This window comes from Pleurotus ostreatus (genome assembly GCF_014466165.1).
Source record: "Pleurotus ostreatus strain PC9 chromosome Unknown scaffold_2, whole genome shotgun sequence".
Lineage (NCBI taxonomy): Eukaryota > Fungi > Basidiomycota > Agaricomycetes > Agaricales > Pleurotaceae > Pleurotus > Pleurotus ostreatus.
Window position 1 is genome coordinate 3,142,007 of NW_023503157.1, and position 18,228 is coordinate 3,160,234.

General features: G+C 50.5%; 7 protein-coding genes across 7 annotated transcripts; 4 read left to right on the plus strand and 3 right to left on the minus strand.

Annotated features, from left to right (window-relative positions):
• Positions 1 to 164: 164 nt before the first annotated feature.
• Positions 165 to 1,943, minus strand: ALG10 (glucosyltransferase; the record flags this gene model as incomplete). The annotated part of the gene is made up of 9 exons (XM_036773591.1): positions 165 to 409; positions 468 to 610; positions 660 to 719; positions 783 to 924; positions 972 to 1,100; positions 1,161 to 1,311; positions 1,359 to 1,662; positions 1,721 to 1,809; positions 1,860 to 1,943. The coding sequence occupies 9 exons, from the start codon at positions 1,941 to 1,943 to the stop codon at positions 165 to 167; spliced, it is 1,347 nt and encodes a 448-aa protein (XP_036635064.1).
• A 140-nt stretch (positions 1,944 to 2,083) lies between these two features.
• PC9H_004002 (uncharacterized protein) lies at positions 2,084 to 3,727 on the plus strand (the record flags this gene model as incomplete). Its single annotated transcript, XM_036773592.1, has 9 exons — positions 2,084 to 2,128; positions 2,229 to 2,250; positions 2,313 to 2,617; positions 2,671 to 2,765; positions 2,822 to 2,884; positions 2,940 to 3,340; positions 3,394 to 3,477; positions 3,534 to 3,562; positions 3,617 to 3,727. The coding sequence occupies 9 exons, from the start codon at positions 2,084 to 2,086 to the stop codon at positions 3,725 to 3,727; spliced, it is 1,155 nt and encodes a 384-aa protein (XP_036635065.1).
• A 742-nt stretch (positions 3,728 to 4,469) lies between these two features.
• On the plus strand, positions 4,470 to 7,285 carry PC9H_004003 (uncharacterized protein; the record flags this gene model as incomplete). The annotated part of the gene is made up of 6 exons (XM_036773593.1): positions 4,470 to 4,517; positions 4,599 to 4,927; positions 4,979 to 5,121; positions 5,174 to 5,820; positions 5,879 to 6,795; positions 6,850 to 7,285. The coding sequence occupies 6 exons, from the start codon at positions 4,470 to 4,472 to the stop codon at positions 7,283 to 7,285; spliced, it is 2,520 nt and encodes an 839-aa protein (XP_036635066.1).
• A 775-nt stretch (positions 7,286 to 8,060) lies between these two features.
• PC9H_004004 (uncharacterized protein) lies at positions 8,061 to 9,683 on the minus strand (the record flags this gene model as incomplete). The annotated part of the gene is made up of 3 exons (XM_036773594.1): positions 8,061 to 9,198; positions 9,247 to 9,463; positions 9,515 to 9,683. The coding sequence occupies 3 exons, from the start codon at positions 9,681 to 9,683 to the stop codon at positions 8,061 to 8,063; spliced, it is 1,524 nt and encodes a 507-aa protein (XP_036635067.1).
• A 154-nt stretch (positions 9,684 to 9,837) lies between these two features.
• On the plus strand, positions 9,838 to 10,836 carry PC9H_004005 (uncharacterized protein; the record flags this gene model as incomplete). Its single annotated transcript, XM_036773595.1, has 3 exons — positions 9,838 to 9,947; positions 10,009 to 10,413; positions 10,473 to 10,836. 3 exons carry the CDS (start codon positions 9,838 to 9,840, stop codon positions 10,834 to 10,836), a joined length of 879 nt encoding a protein of 292 aa, XP_036635068.1.
• A 620-nt stretch (positions 10,837 to 11,456) lies between these two features.
• On the minus strand, positions 11,457 to 13,713 carry PC9H_004006 (uncharacterized protein; the record flags this gene model as incomplete). Its single annotated transcript, XM_036773596.1, has 7 exons — positions 11,457 to 11,576; positions 11,627 to 11,902; positions 11,950 to 12,127; positions 12,176 to 12,765; positions 12,829 to 13,153; positions 13,208 to 13,512; positions 13,570 to 13,713. 7 exons carry the CDS (start codon positions 13,711 to 13,713, stop codon positions 11,457 to 11,459), a joined length of 1,938 nt encoding a protein of 645 aa, XP_036635069.1.
• A 151-nt stretch (positions 13,714 to 13,864) lies between these two features.
• Positions 13,865 to 15,954, plus strand: PC9H_004007 (uncharacterized protein; the record flags this gene model as incomplete). The annotated part of the gene is made up of 7 exons (XM_036773597.1): positions 13,865 to 14,026; positions 14,090 to 14,884; positions 14,940 to 15,203; positions 15,260 to 15,470; positions 15,519 to 15,787; positions 15,844 to 15,888; positions 15,949 to 15,954. The coding sequence occupies 7 exons, from the start codon at positions 13,865 to 13,867 to the stop codon at positions 15,952 to 15,954; spliced, it is 1,752 nt and encodes a 583-aa protein (XP_036635070.1).
• Positions 15,955 to 18,228: the final 2,274 nt, after the last annotated feature.

Here is an 18,228-nt window from a genome sequence, read left to right on the forward strand (position 1 = left end):
GAGTCGTCAATTTCGTGAAGAGTTCGTGTTAAATCGTTTCAGAGACGTCGCGTTCGATACAAAACGAGATTCACGAGACCAAGTTCAAACTCGGGTGGCACATGATCTGTTTGCATTTGTTTGGCATCAAGTTCTATTGCTTCCGAACATACCACTACGGTACACTACCACATAAAGCGACCTACTCCTTCGCGTTCCAAGTAAAGAAACACGTACATGGTCACGGCGTTGATCAAGGTATACCATGCCCCTTCAACGGCCAAGCCCCATGAAGGCGTGTCTACGATTTGGACCCTCAAAAGAATATACGGAATCAAGAAATACCGAGGCTCCAAAAGAGGGGTGGGCAGGAGAGTGGGCAAGACGCAGATCGGGAGTAACAATGTCTGTAAAATAGTCTGCTGCTTTCCTGAAAGGCCGTGTGGTTAAAGGGTCGATTGAAGCAGAAGTCAATGTGGCATACTCACCTACACGCAAAAACCACGCCCATGCACAAGCTAAGTAAACGGGGACTAAAAGATGCGGAATAGCAGGATGGAGCATGTAGATGCGACGCCAAACGTAGAAGGTATAATGGCGATTGTCAGACAGCAGGAAGGGGTGGTGAATTCTAAAAAGACATTCACATCATAGCGGGGAAAGGTAATGATCAAACCTACGTGAAATAATGAATTGTAACCGACATTGCGGCCATGATGAGTGTCGTTGAAACAATCCGTCTATAAACGAGGTGAAGTCGGCTGCGAGGCGAATGGACGGACACTCACTTTACGCTTCCGAACATGCGGTTCCATACTTCTGAAAGCAAACCTAAAATACCGCCTTCACCGCTTATGAGGACAGGCCAGCCAAAGGCCGTCGAAAACGCTACAAAGTAGTAGACTTGCGGTATATGCAATGAAGGTATATGATTTGACTTATCCCCTTGCAGGACGTCAACAGAGATCAGGGAGAGCTCACGAAAGACTTACCTAGCACGATCCCACCGTTCCATGCCACAAATGTTCCAAACGCTGCAAACACGCCTGCATATGGCAGGAAAGACGGTAGAATCTCTGGAAATACAGACGGGAAGCTCATAACAGTTTTGCTGAAGTCGCCTAAAAAGTAACGGACATGAGCTCGACATGCATGATCGGTCAACTCTATATTTCATATACCAAGGCTCGCATCCAAAGCCGGGGGATCGTGAAGAGAACTCCGTTTCTCGGAACCCTTCCGATATTTGAGCTCTGCTAATTGGCTGATACCGTATGCATAAAGTACCCAAACCACATTGGTTTGTCGGAACGTGCAGCTCACGAGCCCTAGCTAACATCCTTAGCCCCACAAGATCATGCGCGCAATACACGACGTACCAACGCAGCCAATGAATGTTTTCCTTGAGCCGCAAACACGATCATTGCGGTTACGGTCAAGACACTAGGCACCTCGGTGTAGTAGAGAAATCCGAAGAACCAAGCTACGGGGAAAGAGGAAAGCACGAGCGCTTCGATCGAGGGGGAGAGGAGAGAGGAGGGCGGTCTTTCCCTTTGATGAAAGCACAAAAGCTTGGTCAACATGATGGGAAGGGCCAGCAATGTGAAGGTTGTGGTGAGCCGCAGCATTGGCAATGTGCATTTGAACATGAATATACGCTTCAAGACCACGCTCATTAGATATCTGTTGGTAAGACCCCATTTGAATATATAGACTATACAGCGAATAGTCTGGTACTCACAGGCCAGGAGGCGTAGTTATCTTCGGATCCCAGGTCGCGAAGTCGCCCTCACAATACGCCTGCGCTTGTGGGACGTGGAACGGTTCATCCTGCAGAAACATTGAGAGAAAGTACATATATACATCACTTGAGTACATACCATGTAAGATTCGGTGACTACATGATTGAGTTCTTTGAGAACTGTAATACACAACCCACAGAATGCGATAAACGGAACGGACATGGAAGACGGTGACTTGGCCCGTTATAAGCGCCTAGGCCCGGAGTGAAACGTTAGTGCCCATCAATGGCGAAGCCCCTGTTCCCCTAGACGGAAGAAATTTGCCATTATCGTGCAAGGAGTCCCACCATCTCTTCGCCATTATGGCTGGGAGCTCTGGAGCGTGTGCATGGAGAGTGCTCCCGGCTGTGTGTATTCCCAAGGACGTGTTCTACACTTACCCAACGATTGCGCCTTCGCCCGTCCACATGACGAAGTATTGCTAAGGCCCTTATCCAATATTTATAGGCTTGCAATGCAAAACATACCAGTGAGTGAGTTTGCCCATCAATCACCCCATACTACTCATAAACAACGTAATGACTACCACAGAAACTGTGATCGTACCGTCCCAATCAGGGACTTTGAAACTTCAGCCAGCCCAAGAAGGGAAGCCCGCAGAGGAGCATTATCGCTACGCCCATCTCCTGCCCCACTTTTCTCAGGATCGATACCCGCCGCTTACACCTTATGAGCATGTCGATCCTGGCTTCCGGGCCCTGAAGCACCCCAACCCCCGGGCGTTCCTTGACAATGCGACAAGTGTTGTCGAATTGACGCCAAACCTTGGCACAGAGGTTCATGGCCTCAACCTAGCCGAGTTCAACAACGACCAGCGTGACGAGTTGGCCCTTGAGGTCGCCTAATTCCTTGCTGCCTTGTTATCGCAAGTCGCTGATGCAATGTATAGGTTGCGCGCCGAGGATTGATGGTCTTCCGGGACCAACAGGACTTCATTGATCGAGGACCAGAGTTCTATCGCGAGTGGGGAAGCTACTTTGGCCGGTAAAATATTTATACAGCCGTCAGATTTGTTCCCCCTCTCACCGTGACATTTCTAGCCTACATATCCATCCGACATCAGGGCACCCTCAGAACTACCCTGAGATTCACCTCGTCTATCGGTAAGAATTCCCTTCATCATATTACTCCGCCACTTACTAACAACAATACTTCTAGGGACGCCAATACGAGCTTCAATTTCGAGATCAACGACAGTATCACTTCGACTGTCTGGCACTCGGACGTCTCGTATGAATTGCAGCCACCGGGCCTCACCACTTTCTTCCTTCTGGCGCAGCCGACTACTGGTGGAGACACCCTCTTCACTTCGCAGGTATCGACGCTCAAGAAACTCTCCCCACAATTCGTTGCGTTTTTGCGAACCTTGAAAGCAGTTCATTCTGGCGTGGAGCAAGCCGACTTCTCTCGTTCTGGGAAACGGGGAGGGGTTGTACGCAGGGACCCGGTAGAAAATATCCACCCCGTCGTTCGAAGACACCCCGTCACAGGAGAGGAAGCACTCTACGTCAACAGGCAATTTACAAGACGTATCGTCGGCCTCAAGCGTGAAGAATCTGGTACTTTGTTTTTTTGTTCTCGTCTTGTTCTCGAGGCTTACAGCTATTACTAGAAACGCTCTTGACATTCCTATACAGCCACATCGACAAAGCTGGTGATTTGCAAGCTCGCGTTAAATGGACTCCGAATACAGTTGGTTGGTGTTCTCTCCCTCACATTCAATCCATATAGCACTGCTGACCATGTCTACAGTACTTTGGGACAACCGAGTCACAGCACATGTAAGTCGCTTTCTTGTTGCACATTGCGTCGCGCTCAACGAGTCCAACCACTAGTCTGCTATCGTTGATTATGGAGAATCTAAAGAACGCAGGCACGGTGCACGGATTACGCCTCAAGGTGAAAGGCCTATCCCGGCCTTGGATGGTCTTGACCTCAGCAATTAAATCTATGTATTACATATGTACTTTTCAAAAAGCTTGGAGTTCAAATGGTGGTAGCCCCTGTGCGCTTTAGTAGCTCCTGGAATTAAATTATCCCCAAACGGAGACAACGGGATCGTCGGACTCGTCCGTCACCTCCCTGTTTGCGGGCTATGGAGGGCCACTGGTCGGCTATGATGTCTAGATAATAGCTTTCCTCGCCATCGTGATGGAAGCTTCTGTTCGCTCGGTGTTGAGGGCGATGAGGGCGACACGAAGTGCCTGATAAGAAAGGGTCCGCTCCCAAAACGGATACACAGGTGAACATGCTTTTTGTTCTCGTGCCACCTGCATCGTTCCGAAGTCTCACAAGCTTTGGCTACACAATACGCGAAGACAATAAACCTGGGGACTCCTGCCATTTGGAATTAATCACCTTTCAAAATAGTTCCGTTACCTCCGCCAAAACCCTGATATTCAGGATTTGTATTGAACGAGAGCGCTGAATGGAATGTAAGTGGTCGTCGGTTTTCGTTGACTTTGAGCTCATTGCGAAGGCAGACCAGGTAGATTATCTTCTGTACCCAGTGTACTTGCTTATCTTGCCGGAAATCAAGACAATTGATGTAGATCTCGGCCACCCGAGTCAGAGACGACCGCTTTTTGTCTCTAGTATGACCGCGGGTACCTTCCGACCTATTGTCTAATTGTCTTGCATACTATTGAACCCCCTACCGCATTCGAAGACGAGCCAACCACTTTTGAAATGGCCACGCTATCCTATGCTACCCTTATTCTGAATCGTCCTCAAATAGTGCCCCGTCTCGTCGTATTTCCCTTCACCTATTCTTCACCCCCGATCCCCCTTCCCGCTTTGTCCATACCTCTGCTTTAGTCAGTGGTAGATATGAAGGAGACAGTCGCCTACTCTTCCTCGACGGAGCATGTCTCCGCGACGCTCCCCACGTTCCGTCCCCGTCATGTTCCCGACGTTCCCGAAGACGTCGACTTCTACATGGAACATTTGAACGATCCCAATTTCGACCTTTCCAAACGCCCACAGTCAACCGGTGGTATCAGCTCGCACACATTTGAGCTTGACCAGAAGAAGCGCATCTCGAGCTCTGACATCGACGCAGAGTCTCAATACGACTCAGAACGCTTCTCGGATCGTTATACGGAGAGAGCCGAGTCTCGTAACTCTACCGCTATTGACTTTGATGAGTGAGTACTCCGACATCGTCTCGACTGAATCGGACCTTACCTCATCTTCAGTGAGTCGCCTTACCCCGAAGTTCGGGCTGCCGTAGCAAGCATCGATGACCCAACCATGCCCGTGAATACATTCCGAATGTGGTTCTTGGGACTATTCTTCACAATCGCCGTGTCTGGCATGAACCAGGTCTTCTCTACACGATGTACGTGATGTTTCCAATTTCCCCACCTGCGCGTGGCTAAAGGACTGTTCAGATCCCTCCGTATACATTACTGGCATCGTTGCTCAGCTTATCGCTTTGCCTTTCGGCAAGGGTCTCGAGCGTATCCTCCCTACCACCCGATTCAAGACTTTCGGCTACTCATGGTCGTTGAATCCCGGACCCTTCAACATCAAGGAGCACGTCTGCATCACCGTCATGGCTAACGTTGTCGTTGCAGGCGCATATGCCACAGACGTTATTGCTACGCAGAAGATCTTCTACAACCACCAAGTATCGTATGCGTACGAAATCCTCCTTGTCCTTTCCACTCAGTGCTTCGGTTTCTGCCTTGGTGGTATCCTTCGCCAATTCGTCGTGTGGCCCTCAAGCATGATTTGGCCAGGTGCATTGGTCAACTCTGCCTTGTTCAACACACTCCACAAGAACTACGGCAAGAGCGACCGTGGACACGTTTCCAGGGAGCGATTCTTCTGCTACGTCCTCATCGGTAGCTTCGTCTGGTATTGGGTTCCGGGCTACCTGTTCACCGGCCTAAGCATGTTCAACTGGGTATGCTGGATTGCCCCAGAGAACGGTGTTGTCAACACGCTCTTCGGCGCTGCTTCAGGGCTTGGAATGGGATTGTTTACTTTCGACTGGTCTATGATTTCATATATTGGTAGTCCCCTCGTCACACCCGTGAGTCTTGATCGGCTTGGGCTATTCTGGCTTCCGCTAACTCAGCATTTCCATCCAGTGGTGGTCGGAGATGAACACTGCTGCCTCCCTTGTTCTCTGTTTCTGGGTTCTCGTCCCCATACTCTACTTCACGAATACTTGGTACTCTAAGTTCATGCCCATTTCCTCTTACCTCTCCTTCGACCGCACCGGCATGCCCTACGATCCCACTGCTATCGTCACCAATGGAGAATTCGACGCAGAGAAGTATCTCAGCTATTCCCCGCTTTACATGTCTACCACTCTTGCGATTGCCTATGGTGTTGCATTCGCATCCTTCGCATCCATCTGCGTCCATACATTCCTCTGGTTCCGTCGCGACATTGCCCGCCGCCTTCGCAGCAGCCTCAAGGATGAGCGCGATGTTCACTCTCGTCTGATGCAGGCTTACCCAGAGGTCCCCCATTGGTGGTACTTGATCATTGGAGTCCTCTCATTCACTTTCCTGTGCATCGCCGTCGAGATCTTCCCCACTCAACTTCCCATCTGGGGTGTTGTCCTCGGCTTCGTGCTCGCTGCCGTTCTCGCGTTACCAGTTGCGATGATCCAGGCTATCACCAATCAGCACGTTGCCCTCCAGGTCATGCATGAGCTCATCATTGGATACCTCCTCCCCGGAAAGCCCGTCGCCAACATCATCTTCAAGACGATCACATACATTGGCACGAACCAGGCTGTCGGATTCGCAGGAGATCTTAAATTAGGCCACTACATGAAGATCCCTCCTCGCACGATGTTCATGATTCAAGTCGTTGCTGCCGTCGTCAGCTGCTTCGTCGTCACCGGTGTTCAAGACTGGATGTTTGCTAATGTCGTCGACATTTGCACCCCGCAACAAACCAACGGCTTCATTTGCCCCTCGACCAACTCCTTTGCCACCGCTTCCCTCATCTGGGGTGGTATTGGACCAGCTCGTCTCTTCAGCGTTGGCAAACCGTGAGTGGCGTACCAGCTTATTTCTAGTTCATCATATTGACTCTTCCGTTACAGATATTCTGGCCTCCTATGGTTCTTCCTCGTCGGAGCTCTCGCCCCCATCCCCTTCTACTTCCTTGCACGCCGCTATCCTCTTTCTTTCTGGCGTTACATCAACGTACCCGTCTTCTTCGCGGGTGTCGGTGCCATGCCCCCTGCTACCGGAATCAACTACGCGTCATGGGCTCTCACCGGCTTCATCTTCAATTACTGGGTTCGAAGATACCACTTCCGCTGGTGGATGCGCTTCAATTACATCCTATCTGCGGGGTTGGATGCCGGTGTCGCGCTGTCGATGGTGGTCATCTTCTTCTGCTTATACTACCCGAAGGGTGGCATAAATCTCAACTGGTGGGGCAACACAGTATGGATGAACACGAAAGATGCCATGGGAGCACCCTTCTACATCCTAAATCCTGGCGAAACATTCGGACCAGAAACATGGTCATAACCGTTTCATTTCGCCTCCCCTCCCTCTATTCCACCCTCCCTGGTTCCCTCTGTTCCCCTCCAACAGAGCATGATAAGCATGCCTTCACGTACAACACATATAAGCGACACCTTCGACATTCTCATGACTGATGACTCTCACTTATACCATCAAATATATCGTGTATCATTCGGGCTTTGGATTTCCCTCTTCAACCTTTGTATTCGCACCATTCCTTCAACTTTCTTTCTGTTGCATTATATTATTCCCTACATTTCTGCCCATCGATATGGGCCGCATGCTTCTTTACATTCCTGTACACGATGTACCAAAATGACTGCAATGACATTTCGTTCGAGACGCATACTACCTGTACATGTATCTTAGTCTAGTGAGAGTCTTACATGTCCTCTGCGGACAACTCATAAGATAATGACAAGGTATACTCGACTCTGAAGAGTGATTGGATTTGACTTAGATCAGTTGGATCTACGTCAAATTCCAACTGAACTCGACTCAATTCCGTCCACGTTGCTGGGTAGTTCCTTCGCTCAGTCAGAGGGAGTACTTGCTAAATTCTCAATATGCCCGTCGCACCCTGTATCAAAACTTACGAGCACGCCTGTAATCAAGCATACAGATGCACCAACCGTTCAACCTGCATATGCCGTTATGGAAACGTGAGGACCCAAGATATATGATGGAGAAGTATGTCACAGCAGCCTGCAAAGCAGGATAGCAGGGATACATATAAGCGTAAGTAGTATTAACGTAGCGTACACAGAGTAATCGTAATTTACTCAGACGGCACCCCCCAAATCCGCACTTCACGGCCGCTGATACCCCAGACCTCCTTGCCATTTTCACCAAATGCCAAGTCCGCGACATCACCCGCTTCCTCGAACTTCGCCAACTCTTCCCAAGTCTTGTGGGCCAAGATCCTCAAGCCCTCGGAGCCAGCGATACCAAAGAATTGGGCACTTGGGTCATAACGAATTCGGTTGATTTTAAAGCCGTCACCGAGGGGAATCGAGGCAGTAGCCTTCTGCTTTCTTAAATCCCAAATAGCGGCAGATGAGAGCGAATCAGGGGCACAGAGATGGTAGCCGTTCTCAGAGAAAGAAAGGGTATTGACGGTGAAGGGTGAGCTCTCTGTTGGGGTCAGCGTAGCTGCTATTGAACCATCCCTGATATCGTAGATCTGGATGGTTGACGTAGGAGTGCCAAGAGCAACAAGCATGCCGTCTGGGTGGATAGCGAGCGAAGTGAATGCCTCGTCCGAAGGGGCCGACCGGAACACTTGTGCGAAATTGGTGAGGTCATGGAGCGAATAGGTCTTGTCAAGAGATGATAGACCAATGAGTGTGCTCGTTGGATGCACAACGAGACCAGTGAGATCGCCCTTGTGAGTGCGAATGGTGGACTTGGGTATGTATCCACCCGAAGCAGAGTCGTGCGACCAGATTTTAGCAATCTTGTCAGCACCCGCAGAAATCAACAATGAGGGCAGACCATCGCGTTCACGGAATGCGACGTGGTTGACCTTCTTCGTGTGTCCCTTCAGTGTCTCGAGAACCTTGTCCGTGTCTCTATCGTAGAGTTGCACAATTTTGTCGTTCCCTCCAGTTAAGAATTGGGATGGGTGAGACTGCGATACAGCAATACAAGTGATGCCAGCTGGGGAGGAAGAGTGTAGGGAAGGGATGGTATGTTTGGCGGTGAAGGTTTTCACGTCAGCGGGTGTCGAATAACCAACTGGCGGCTTGCGCTTCTTGCGGGCAGCGGACAGAGCTTGGTGTGTCTCGTCTATTTGTGCCATTACTTCTTTGGGCAGCGATTCAGCTGGTTGGCTTTCGCCCTCAGCCATCTCAACGTCTTCCGCCGCCGGCGCCGTGGGCGCAATCCCCATGGTTGCTTGCACATTTGCGAGAGCCCTAAAACGGGATTAGAGAGACTGAAGCTGACTTCACGATGGCACTTACTCTCGAGCCTGATCACGTTCTCGAATGAGTCGCGCCACGACGCGTGTAGCGGCATCCTGTTGATACAGAGCGTAGCTAAGCTCCTGGCGCAACGAGTTATATTGTTGCTTCAGAACAAAAGTCTCGAGAACAATCGCGTCGTACTCGTTTTGGAGAGACTGCAGCATAGCCGGGATGGAGGTGTGTGTTGGGGGGCGAGGTGCAGCAGTCTCGGGGCCTAGCAACTCGGTCAATTCCATATCCCCCATGAAAAGTAGATCATACATACTAGCTTTAATTACAATGAGGTCGGATTCCTCTAATTTGTCCCCCGAGATTGGGTCAGTACCATTTTCGTTTATGTACTTGAGGATCAACCGTTTTTCGTAAACCTTGCCCGACTTGGCCACGACGACGGGCTCTTGAGGGGGCTCCCCGGATATTGCGCAGAAAAACATGGCGGCGACGGCAAACGGATGGAGTCAACGTCGAGGGAGACAACAAAAGTTGACTTGCAAGTTTGTGTGCCCGTATTTGTTTCTCTGCCTGAGGCCTTGCGCACGAAACAAAGCACGCCGGCGCCCCTGAATCGGGACACTCTTCTCCTCAATCATGTCGAATAAACAAAAGCTCGCCCTCGCGATTATCGACTTTCTCAACCAAGCCAAGACGGATGGCTCTGTGTCCGAAGATGCGGCGGAAAGCTTAGATGTTGCAGGCATGTTCCATCGCGCTTCATCTCACTGCCACTAATTACTTCCGTGTACTAGTCCAATGCATCAGCGATTCCTTTCAAGTAGATCCATCGGACGCGAGCCAAGTGCAGAAACTCTCTGTGAAGCCAGCAACACTTCAATCTATATTCAATGTCTTCCTGCAGACCAAAGACAAAGTTGGCTCTGGTTCTGGAGAGGCTGCAGCGCCGACCTCTAAGACACCATCTGCCGCCGATAAGACGCAAGCCGAGAAATTTAAGCAAGAAGGAAACTCACTGATGTCTAGCAAGAAGTACGATGAAGCTATAGACTTGTACACGAAGGCAGTTAACCTGGACCCGACAAATCCGGTGTATTACTCCAATCGCGCTGCAGCCCATTCAAGCAAAGGTGATCACCTTTCAGCCGTCGGGGATGCGGAGAAAGCGATAGAAGTCGATCCAAAATTCACGAAGGCCTATCACAGACTAGGGTGAGTCTACAACGGCGTGCGCCTTCGAGGTCATCTACCTCTGATGTGCATTGTCACAGGCATGCTCAGTATTCCTTGGCTGACTACAAAGCTGCTGCATCAGCCTTCGAGCGTGGACTGGAGCTCGACCCTGCCAATGCCAGCTTCAAATCCGGCTTGTCCAATGCTAAAGCTCGGATTGTTCCTGATGATGACGATGCTCCTGCCGACACCGCTCCCGCTTCCGGTGGCCTTGGAAATATGTCTGGCATGGCCGACATGCTTCGGGGAATGGGTGGTGGTGCGGGCGGAGGTGGAGGTGGCATGCCTGACCTCGCCAGCCTCATGAATAACCCTCAAATGATGGCGATGGCCCAGCAGATGATGGCAAACGGGGGCCTTGCGGGTCTGATGCAGAATCCTGCTGTCGCTGATATGGTATAGTCGAACCCTCGTCTCCCGAACCATGAATAACCCCCCTCCCCCTTCTCGCAGATGAACAGAGTGCAAAGTGGAAATATGCCCAGCATGGAAGAAATCATGGCAAACCCTGCCTTACGCAACATGTAAGACCACAATTTCGTTCTTTTCCCTGGGCTTAAATTCCTTGCTTAGTGCAAGCCAATTTGGAGGAGCCGGGGGTCCTCCTGGACAATGATCAATGAACATGCCACGGCGCGAACATACTTGTTATGAGAAAGGAACTCAAGGTCACCTGGAGCGAGTTATCCACTTAATGAATGCATCGTTATAGGATCATCACGGTTCGAGCATTACTGAGGGCACGCAACTACTGCACATTGCAGATATAGGCCGCAATTCGATTACGATTAATGGAGGCATTATACCACTAGAGGTTGCCGGGTATTTCTGCAAGTGGATGGTATATACTCCTTCGGAGGTGCGTTTCGCACCACGTTCCTCGCCATCGACCTGGTGAGGGAGGGACTACGATTCTGCGGCTAACTGCCTGCCTGTACGCATGGCAGTCGCGGAGGGCCCAGTGTGCAGCAAGCTACTGAGGAACTAGATTATGCTTGTCCACAAGAACAACAACGAAGCCTCTACTTCGCTGATTGTGCTGGAGGATCCTTGCGCCTCATTTTCTTGGTCTTTTCGGGAAGCTGAGCCACTATGGAGGGTGGTACAACTTCTAGTTGTGCTGGCATGTCTTGAGGGTGGCCCTACGACAACTAGTGTCATACAGTCACCGAACAGATGAAAAAGGACATACATGTTTACGATGATAGCGTAGACCGCTGAGTTGACGGTAAGCTTTGAAGCAGCCAGGATGCTTGCATATAAACTTCCTGGCTGACTTGCCAGCGTCTTCGCCCTCTGCGGGTTCTGGGTCCGTCACATCGCTACTACTGGCTATAGAAGTAGAGAATCTCGTTGATAATGCTTGACGAAAATGTGCCGTAGATCTAAAGTCTGAAGTGAATAAGCCATCAGGCTCGCTATAAAAGGCGACTTGCATCTGAAGGTGGTACTGAAGCCCGTTGATACTCTGCAGGAGTAGGTTAGCTCTACTTCACTGGCTGATCAATTACTAACCTTCCAAGATTTCCCGCAGCCCGATAATCCACATCTAAAAGGTCGATCGCTCTCTTCGTTTTCATGATTCTTAACATGTTCAGACAGATCCTTTGACATAGCGAAGCAGGAGCTGCTACTACTTGAGTCAGTAGGCCAACAACAATCATATCCGCAAGCATAAGGTAGCACAGATGAACTGCAACACGTAAGCATGCAAGTTAATTCAAAATCAACTGCGGCTTACTCTAGAGTAAGCCGCAGTCTGGACGATAGACGATGCGGTTTCGTGTCTTCCATGATTCTTCTCATCTGTATGGGCGATTTTCTTTTCCTTGGTTGCGAGGACTCGGGTGGCGTAACTTGAAAGCTAGGCGTAGAAAATAAGAGCGATCCAGCAGGAGCAGTCGTAGATATAGGGGATGATGAGGGCAGCTCCGTAGTGGCGGTAAGACTCGGACTCGGCGTTTGGGATGGTAGGCCTAGAGGCGTTATCCCGCCTGGGGAAGATACATTACCAGGGCTCCCGTCGGGGAGAAATGCATCGTTTGGACCCATAGGCAATGCAATACGTAGCAATTCGACTTCAGAAGAATACGGGGACTGCTGAGAGAGCTCTGAGGATTGCACTAAGGCGCTGGCTTGGGGAGGCTCGTGGCTATACACATCGGGGCTGCTGTGGCTTCCATCGTTGTCCACCTCGTCAGGGTACGAAAGTGTTTGGGTGGCATCATTAGGGTGGGGCGAGAGCTGGCTTTCACTCATGAATGGTGTAGGTGTGTACTCGGAATGATCGACCAGCGTCATTTGACTGTCCATTAGTCCAACTATGCTTGGCTGGGGTGAGATTGTTGTAGGGGTTAGCAATTCCGAGTCGATCCCGAGTGTGTTGTCAGTCACGTTTGGCAATGGCCGAGGCGGAGGTGGTGGGTCGGAAAGTGCATTGCTGAGACTTGAGAAGGAGGATATTGTCATCGGTGTCAAGTGAATTAGACTACACTGGAGGGAATTATGTGGTTCAGCGTTCATGGAGGAGTAGGGATCCTGCGAATAACAAACTGAGTCCCATGGTGTACTCGCTTCTGCGTCCACCGGACTCGGAACAGGTACTGAAAAGTCCGGGTCTTGGTACCAAGAGGGTTCCGATGCAAAAGCTTGACTGTACGGGATATGGTCCCTCTGCTTCGCCGACATAGCTAACTTCTTTCTTTCAAGAAGTCGCCACCTAACAAAAGAGTCGTCAGTTACTGAAAACACGCGGCGGCATGAGTGAAGCCACCTGTTCCGGCAGGCGAGGCCACTCCGATTGAGTTCTTGCCCAACCTGACCCCATTTCCCCCCTATTTGAGCATAGGCTTGGACCAATTGTTTGTCCTCCTCAGGTGTCCATTCGTCCTTCCTCAAATTTGGATTCAAGGCCTCCCTATATCGCTTCGAGCACGCATCGTCGGTTCTACCCGGGATCTGTCTGGCAATGGCGCTCCAGCGCGGGCCCAGTGAGTTGTAGCAGTCCAGGAGTTTCTGATCCTCCGCTTGGGTCCACGCGCTTTTCTTGACTGTCGGAGAAAGCGAATGTAACCATCGCTGACGATTCAAGGTGAGTTAGCGAGCGACGATTGTTGAGCACTCTGTCTTCAGCACCTTTCGGCAAGCCTTGTTGCTTCGGCCTGGAACTGCCTGAGCGATGATCTTCCAGTTGTCGTTTTCACCATGGGCGTCGACAGCAGCCTTCAATAGAGAATCCTCTTCGGCGCTCCATGGTCGACCGACATTCCTTTCAGTCATTGAGCAGCAACAAGCATTGAGGATGATGACAATCTCAATTGGGCATTGTGGGTGGAAAGGCGGCGAGTGATGGCGTGACAGAAGAAGTCACGCAATTGGCGCCTACGCGTGACTCAAGACATTCGACTCCAGACAGTGGACACCGACGATAATGTCTCTCATTCAGGGCTATTCGTCCGACGAGGACGACGCTAAACTCCAAGGAAACGATGTGTTTGGACTCTCCGCTGTCCCATCGACGAAGAAAGTGCGTTTGGACGAACCTGTTCAACCCAAAATCACTGCCAACGCTGCCCCAGATGTCCTCGCCGAGGTAACGATTTGGAACGCTCTCATCTATGTGTGGGTAGCTTATGCGGCTTCGCATGCAATATAGGATCCTTTGAACCAAACATCTCTCGTTACACGACCTACGGACACTCAAATGAATGTCAATATCCCCTACAATGACATGATGTTACCACTTCAGGGCCCAGAAAACCCCTTCGGCGACCGCAATCGATTCTTGAACCAAAATGCGTTGGCTGGGCATGTCGAAGAACAGTCCATGACAGAGCACGCCTTTCGGGCGCAGCACCTAACGCATTCCATTCTCGGCTATTCCTCAAATCCTTCAATGGATCCTAACGCCCCCACGATACTAGGCTCAGTGGATAGCGCACAGCAGAATGGCTTTGCAACAATTGACACGTTACGAGCTTCCAGGACACAAAAGAAGGAGCTCAAGCGAAAACGGAAAAACAAGGGCGATTTAGACGTCGTTGATGGAGAGGGATCGTACGTCGGTCCATGGGCGGCATGGGAAGGCGACGAACCCCAGAGAGACTTCTTGGCGGGTGTTACTGCGGAAGATGAGGAAGACGAAGACGAGGAAGACGAACCAGAGCAGGCGGTCGTCCTCAAAAAGGCGAAACCAAAGCGGGGTGCCCCTGGTCAAGAGCATTCGGTGTTCCATGGGAAGTCTATGACCGACTATCAGGGGAGAACGTACATGTCCCCACCTGTTGCGGAGGCCCCCAGTATCCTTCGAGAGGCTGGATCGCAAGATTGCTTCATCCCCAAAGTTTGTATACACACATGGACAGGGCACACCCAAGGTGTCTCCGTCATTCGTCTATTCCCCGAGTCTGGCCATCTCCTTCTCAGTGGTTCGATGGACACAAAGATCAAGGTACGTCCGTGGATTGCCCGATCGTTCAGCTAAAACATATTTAATATTTGGCTAGTTGTGGGATGTGTATACGCATGGGAACTGCTTGCGCACTTTCCATGGCCATGTCAAAGCCGTGAAGGATGTTTCATTCTCCAACGACGGTCGCAAATTCCTCTCGTGCGGTTATGATAGGCAGATGAAGCTCTGGGACACGGAAACGGGGCAGTGCCTTCAGCGGTTTAGCAACGGCAAAATCCCGTATGTCATCCGTTTCCACCCAGACGAGGACAAGCAGAACATCTTCCTTGCTGGCATGTCGGATAAGAAAATTATACAGGTCTGCGTTATCTCCAACTCCATCCTACGGATCAACTTCTTACATGTGACTTTCAGTACGATATGAATTCGGGCGAGATTACCCAGGAGTATGATCAACATCTGGGTCCTGTGAACACCATTACCTTTGTAGATGAGAACCGCCGATTTGTTACCACCTCTGATGACAAGACGATCCGTGCATGGGACTTCGACATCCCAGTGGTCATCAAATATATCGCTGAGCCGCACATGCACTCGATGCCAGCTGTAACCCTACATCCATCTAGTGCGTCACTTGTGATGGTTTATGCTTGCTTGCTAACAGCACCTACAGAGAAATATTTTGCCGCACAATCGCTTGACAATCAAATCCTCATTTACAGTGCCGACAACTTCCGTCAGAACCGCAAAAAGAGATTTGCAGGACATTCGGTAGCAGGCTATGCATGCCAGGTTGGATTTTCGCCAGACGGAAAATGGATAAGTAGCGGGGATGGTGAAGGGAATGTTGTATTCTGGGATTGGAAAACGGGGCGAATAAAGTCGAGGTTGAAGGCCCATTCGAAAGTCGTTATCGCACACGAATGGCTGCCACACGAAACGGTACGGTGTGACCCGTCTTCACCCTGAACTTCCTACTGACGACCTACCTGTTTCAGTCGAAAGTTGTAACAGCTTCCTGGGATGGTCTTATCAAGTTATGGGTACGTACCCTACCATATGCCCACAGGTGATATGCAGACTAACGGCATATGCCTTCACAGGATTGATACCGACACTTTCCCTCAGAGCTTGGTTCGCATGTTCGGCCGCTACTTTGATCAAGCTCCTCCTTTGCGGTCTTGGGTTGTGGTCTACTCCTTCGACGCAGTACTGCTTGGCATTTTGACACACACCTCTATCAACCTCCTTTGCGGGTCTACCTTATCACCCTTGCATAACTCCTTCGCGACATGCGTATGCTCTACCAAGTATAGGTAGTATATGTTGATGTCATGGGTTTGTGCATTCTAGTCTGCCCCCAGTGGAAGATTCTTCTCAGAATAGATCTACTACCCCATGCGTTCATCGAATGACAACACCTGTGCTGAAGTTCTACCTGGTTCTATGGCCAGCCAGGCGTCTCTCGCCATCAGAACCACACATGTACTTCTCTTTCCTGAAACGGCCGACACGTACCTCATGATCAACCACCACCATACCCTTCCCCCCTCCATCATTGAGCCCTTTCCTGGCAATTACACGCTGTGGCTCCTGGACCAAGAATTGGAACCGTCCGTTCCAACAATAGTCCGTCGTAAGTATGCAGCGGCTGTCACTTCATGATCCCCCATCGACAGCCCATGCTGTCCTAGCGGTTTCTTGGAAACATGCCAGTAACCAACATGTGATGCAGAGGTAAAAGCGGGCAACGCCAGGTACGTCTCAATCGGCGACGCGAAGTCGATACGCAATGGATCGCAGTAGTCGTTACCTCCGCCCTCGGGGTTTGCTTCCCTCACCGATTGCTCACATCCGGCTTTGCTTCATCGGGCAAGGTTTGCATAGTGGGTCACCATAATAATAATCAACGTCGGAAAGGTACGCTTAAGCAGGATCTCATTGCTGCTCCAAACCCTAGGCACACCGAAGATAGTCGGTCGACAGGCACAGGTATGTAGTGGGAAGCGCATGCGTGGTGATCGAGTTCAAGTTAGGTTCCAGATAGCTGGATCGACACAACCCCACTGTCGACGCAAAAATACCCTCGCCCATGGGAGTATGATATCCGATCAGCAGCTTCTTGACCCGTAGAGTTATCCGTGCTGATGGGTTGTTAACAGGGGAACTGTCACCAACAGGGGATGAGCTACGGAATATCATCCATTATTTGTCGGGGAAACGGGCGGACGAACGGGTGCAGTCCTATTCCTTTGGAATGGCGTGCTGTCGGAATGCTCCAACTCACGTGAGACAAGTCCAGTACCGTGGGACGGGGTCTCGGAACGAGATTATGTTAGTCCACATGTAGATTCGGCTCCCTTAACTTGATACTGATCTCCCACCTCCTCCGCAATACTTAAAAAGCTACCTGTCGGTTGCTGCTCACCCTCATTCAATCGCTGCCTTGAATTTCGCTTGCTCTTCGAAAAAATGCTTTCCAAATACTCTGCAATCTTTGCCACTGTGCTCCTCGCAGCATCAACTTTTGCCGCACCTGTGAGTTTGCCCTCACCTAACGTTTCGCCCCATTGCTAAATACATATCATAGATCGACGCTGCTTCACTAGAGGCGCGGATACCACGTCCCCCATCCTGGAAACGTGGTAGTCCGGATTGGAGACGCGGTTCGCCTGACTGGCGTCGTGGTTCCCCAGATTGGCGTCGTGGAGGCACTCAACCCGACTGGTAGTTGACCACTCGTCTGTACTTGCAGTCGTGAGTCCCCTCACTCCCTTTGTTATCCCGCCTCTGATGATAATCCTTTAAGCTCGTCTACCTACCGCTGAAAACAAGTCGCGTTATTCTACATGTCATGATGATGCGCTGTCGCGTCAACAGCAAATATTTTTATACATACATTTGTGTTCCCCCTTGATCCGACAATCCTTGCTGACTTTACAAGTGCCCCACTTCCTCTGTATTACTTACTATCTATTACCACGAGTGTATTACTCTCCCCCAGCCCCCTGCCCTCCCAGCATCGTATAACCGTCACTTTTAATCCTAATTTTACCCACAAACAATACGTAGCATTCATCCTGCATCATGTCATTTGGCGCGAAGCTTTCAAAAAGTGCACTAGTGGAGTATTGTGCTGTATATCCTACACACTAATCCCAATAAACCCTTTGAAGTCGCACGTCACTACATATCTCCTCAAGCGTGATTGGCTAGTGATCAGGCGCGCTAGGGTCGGCCTCGGACATAGTAAAGACCATTTAGTTGACATAGACGAGCATAGGCCGGCAGTGAGCTCATAGAAAGCTGGAAATCCGCATGGGTGTTCGGGGATAAAAACCCTAAGACTTCGCTCAATTGGCGGTAACGTCTGCGGCCAAGTT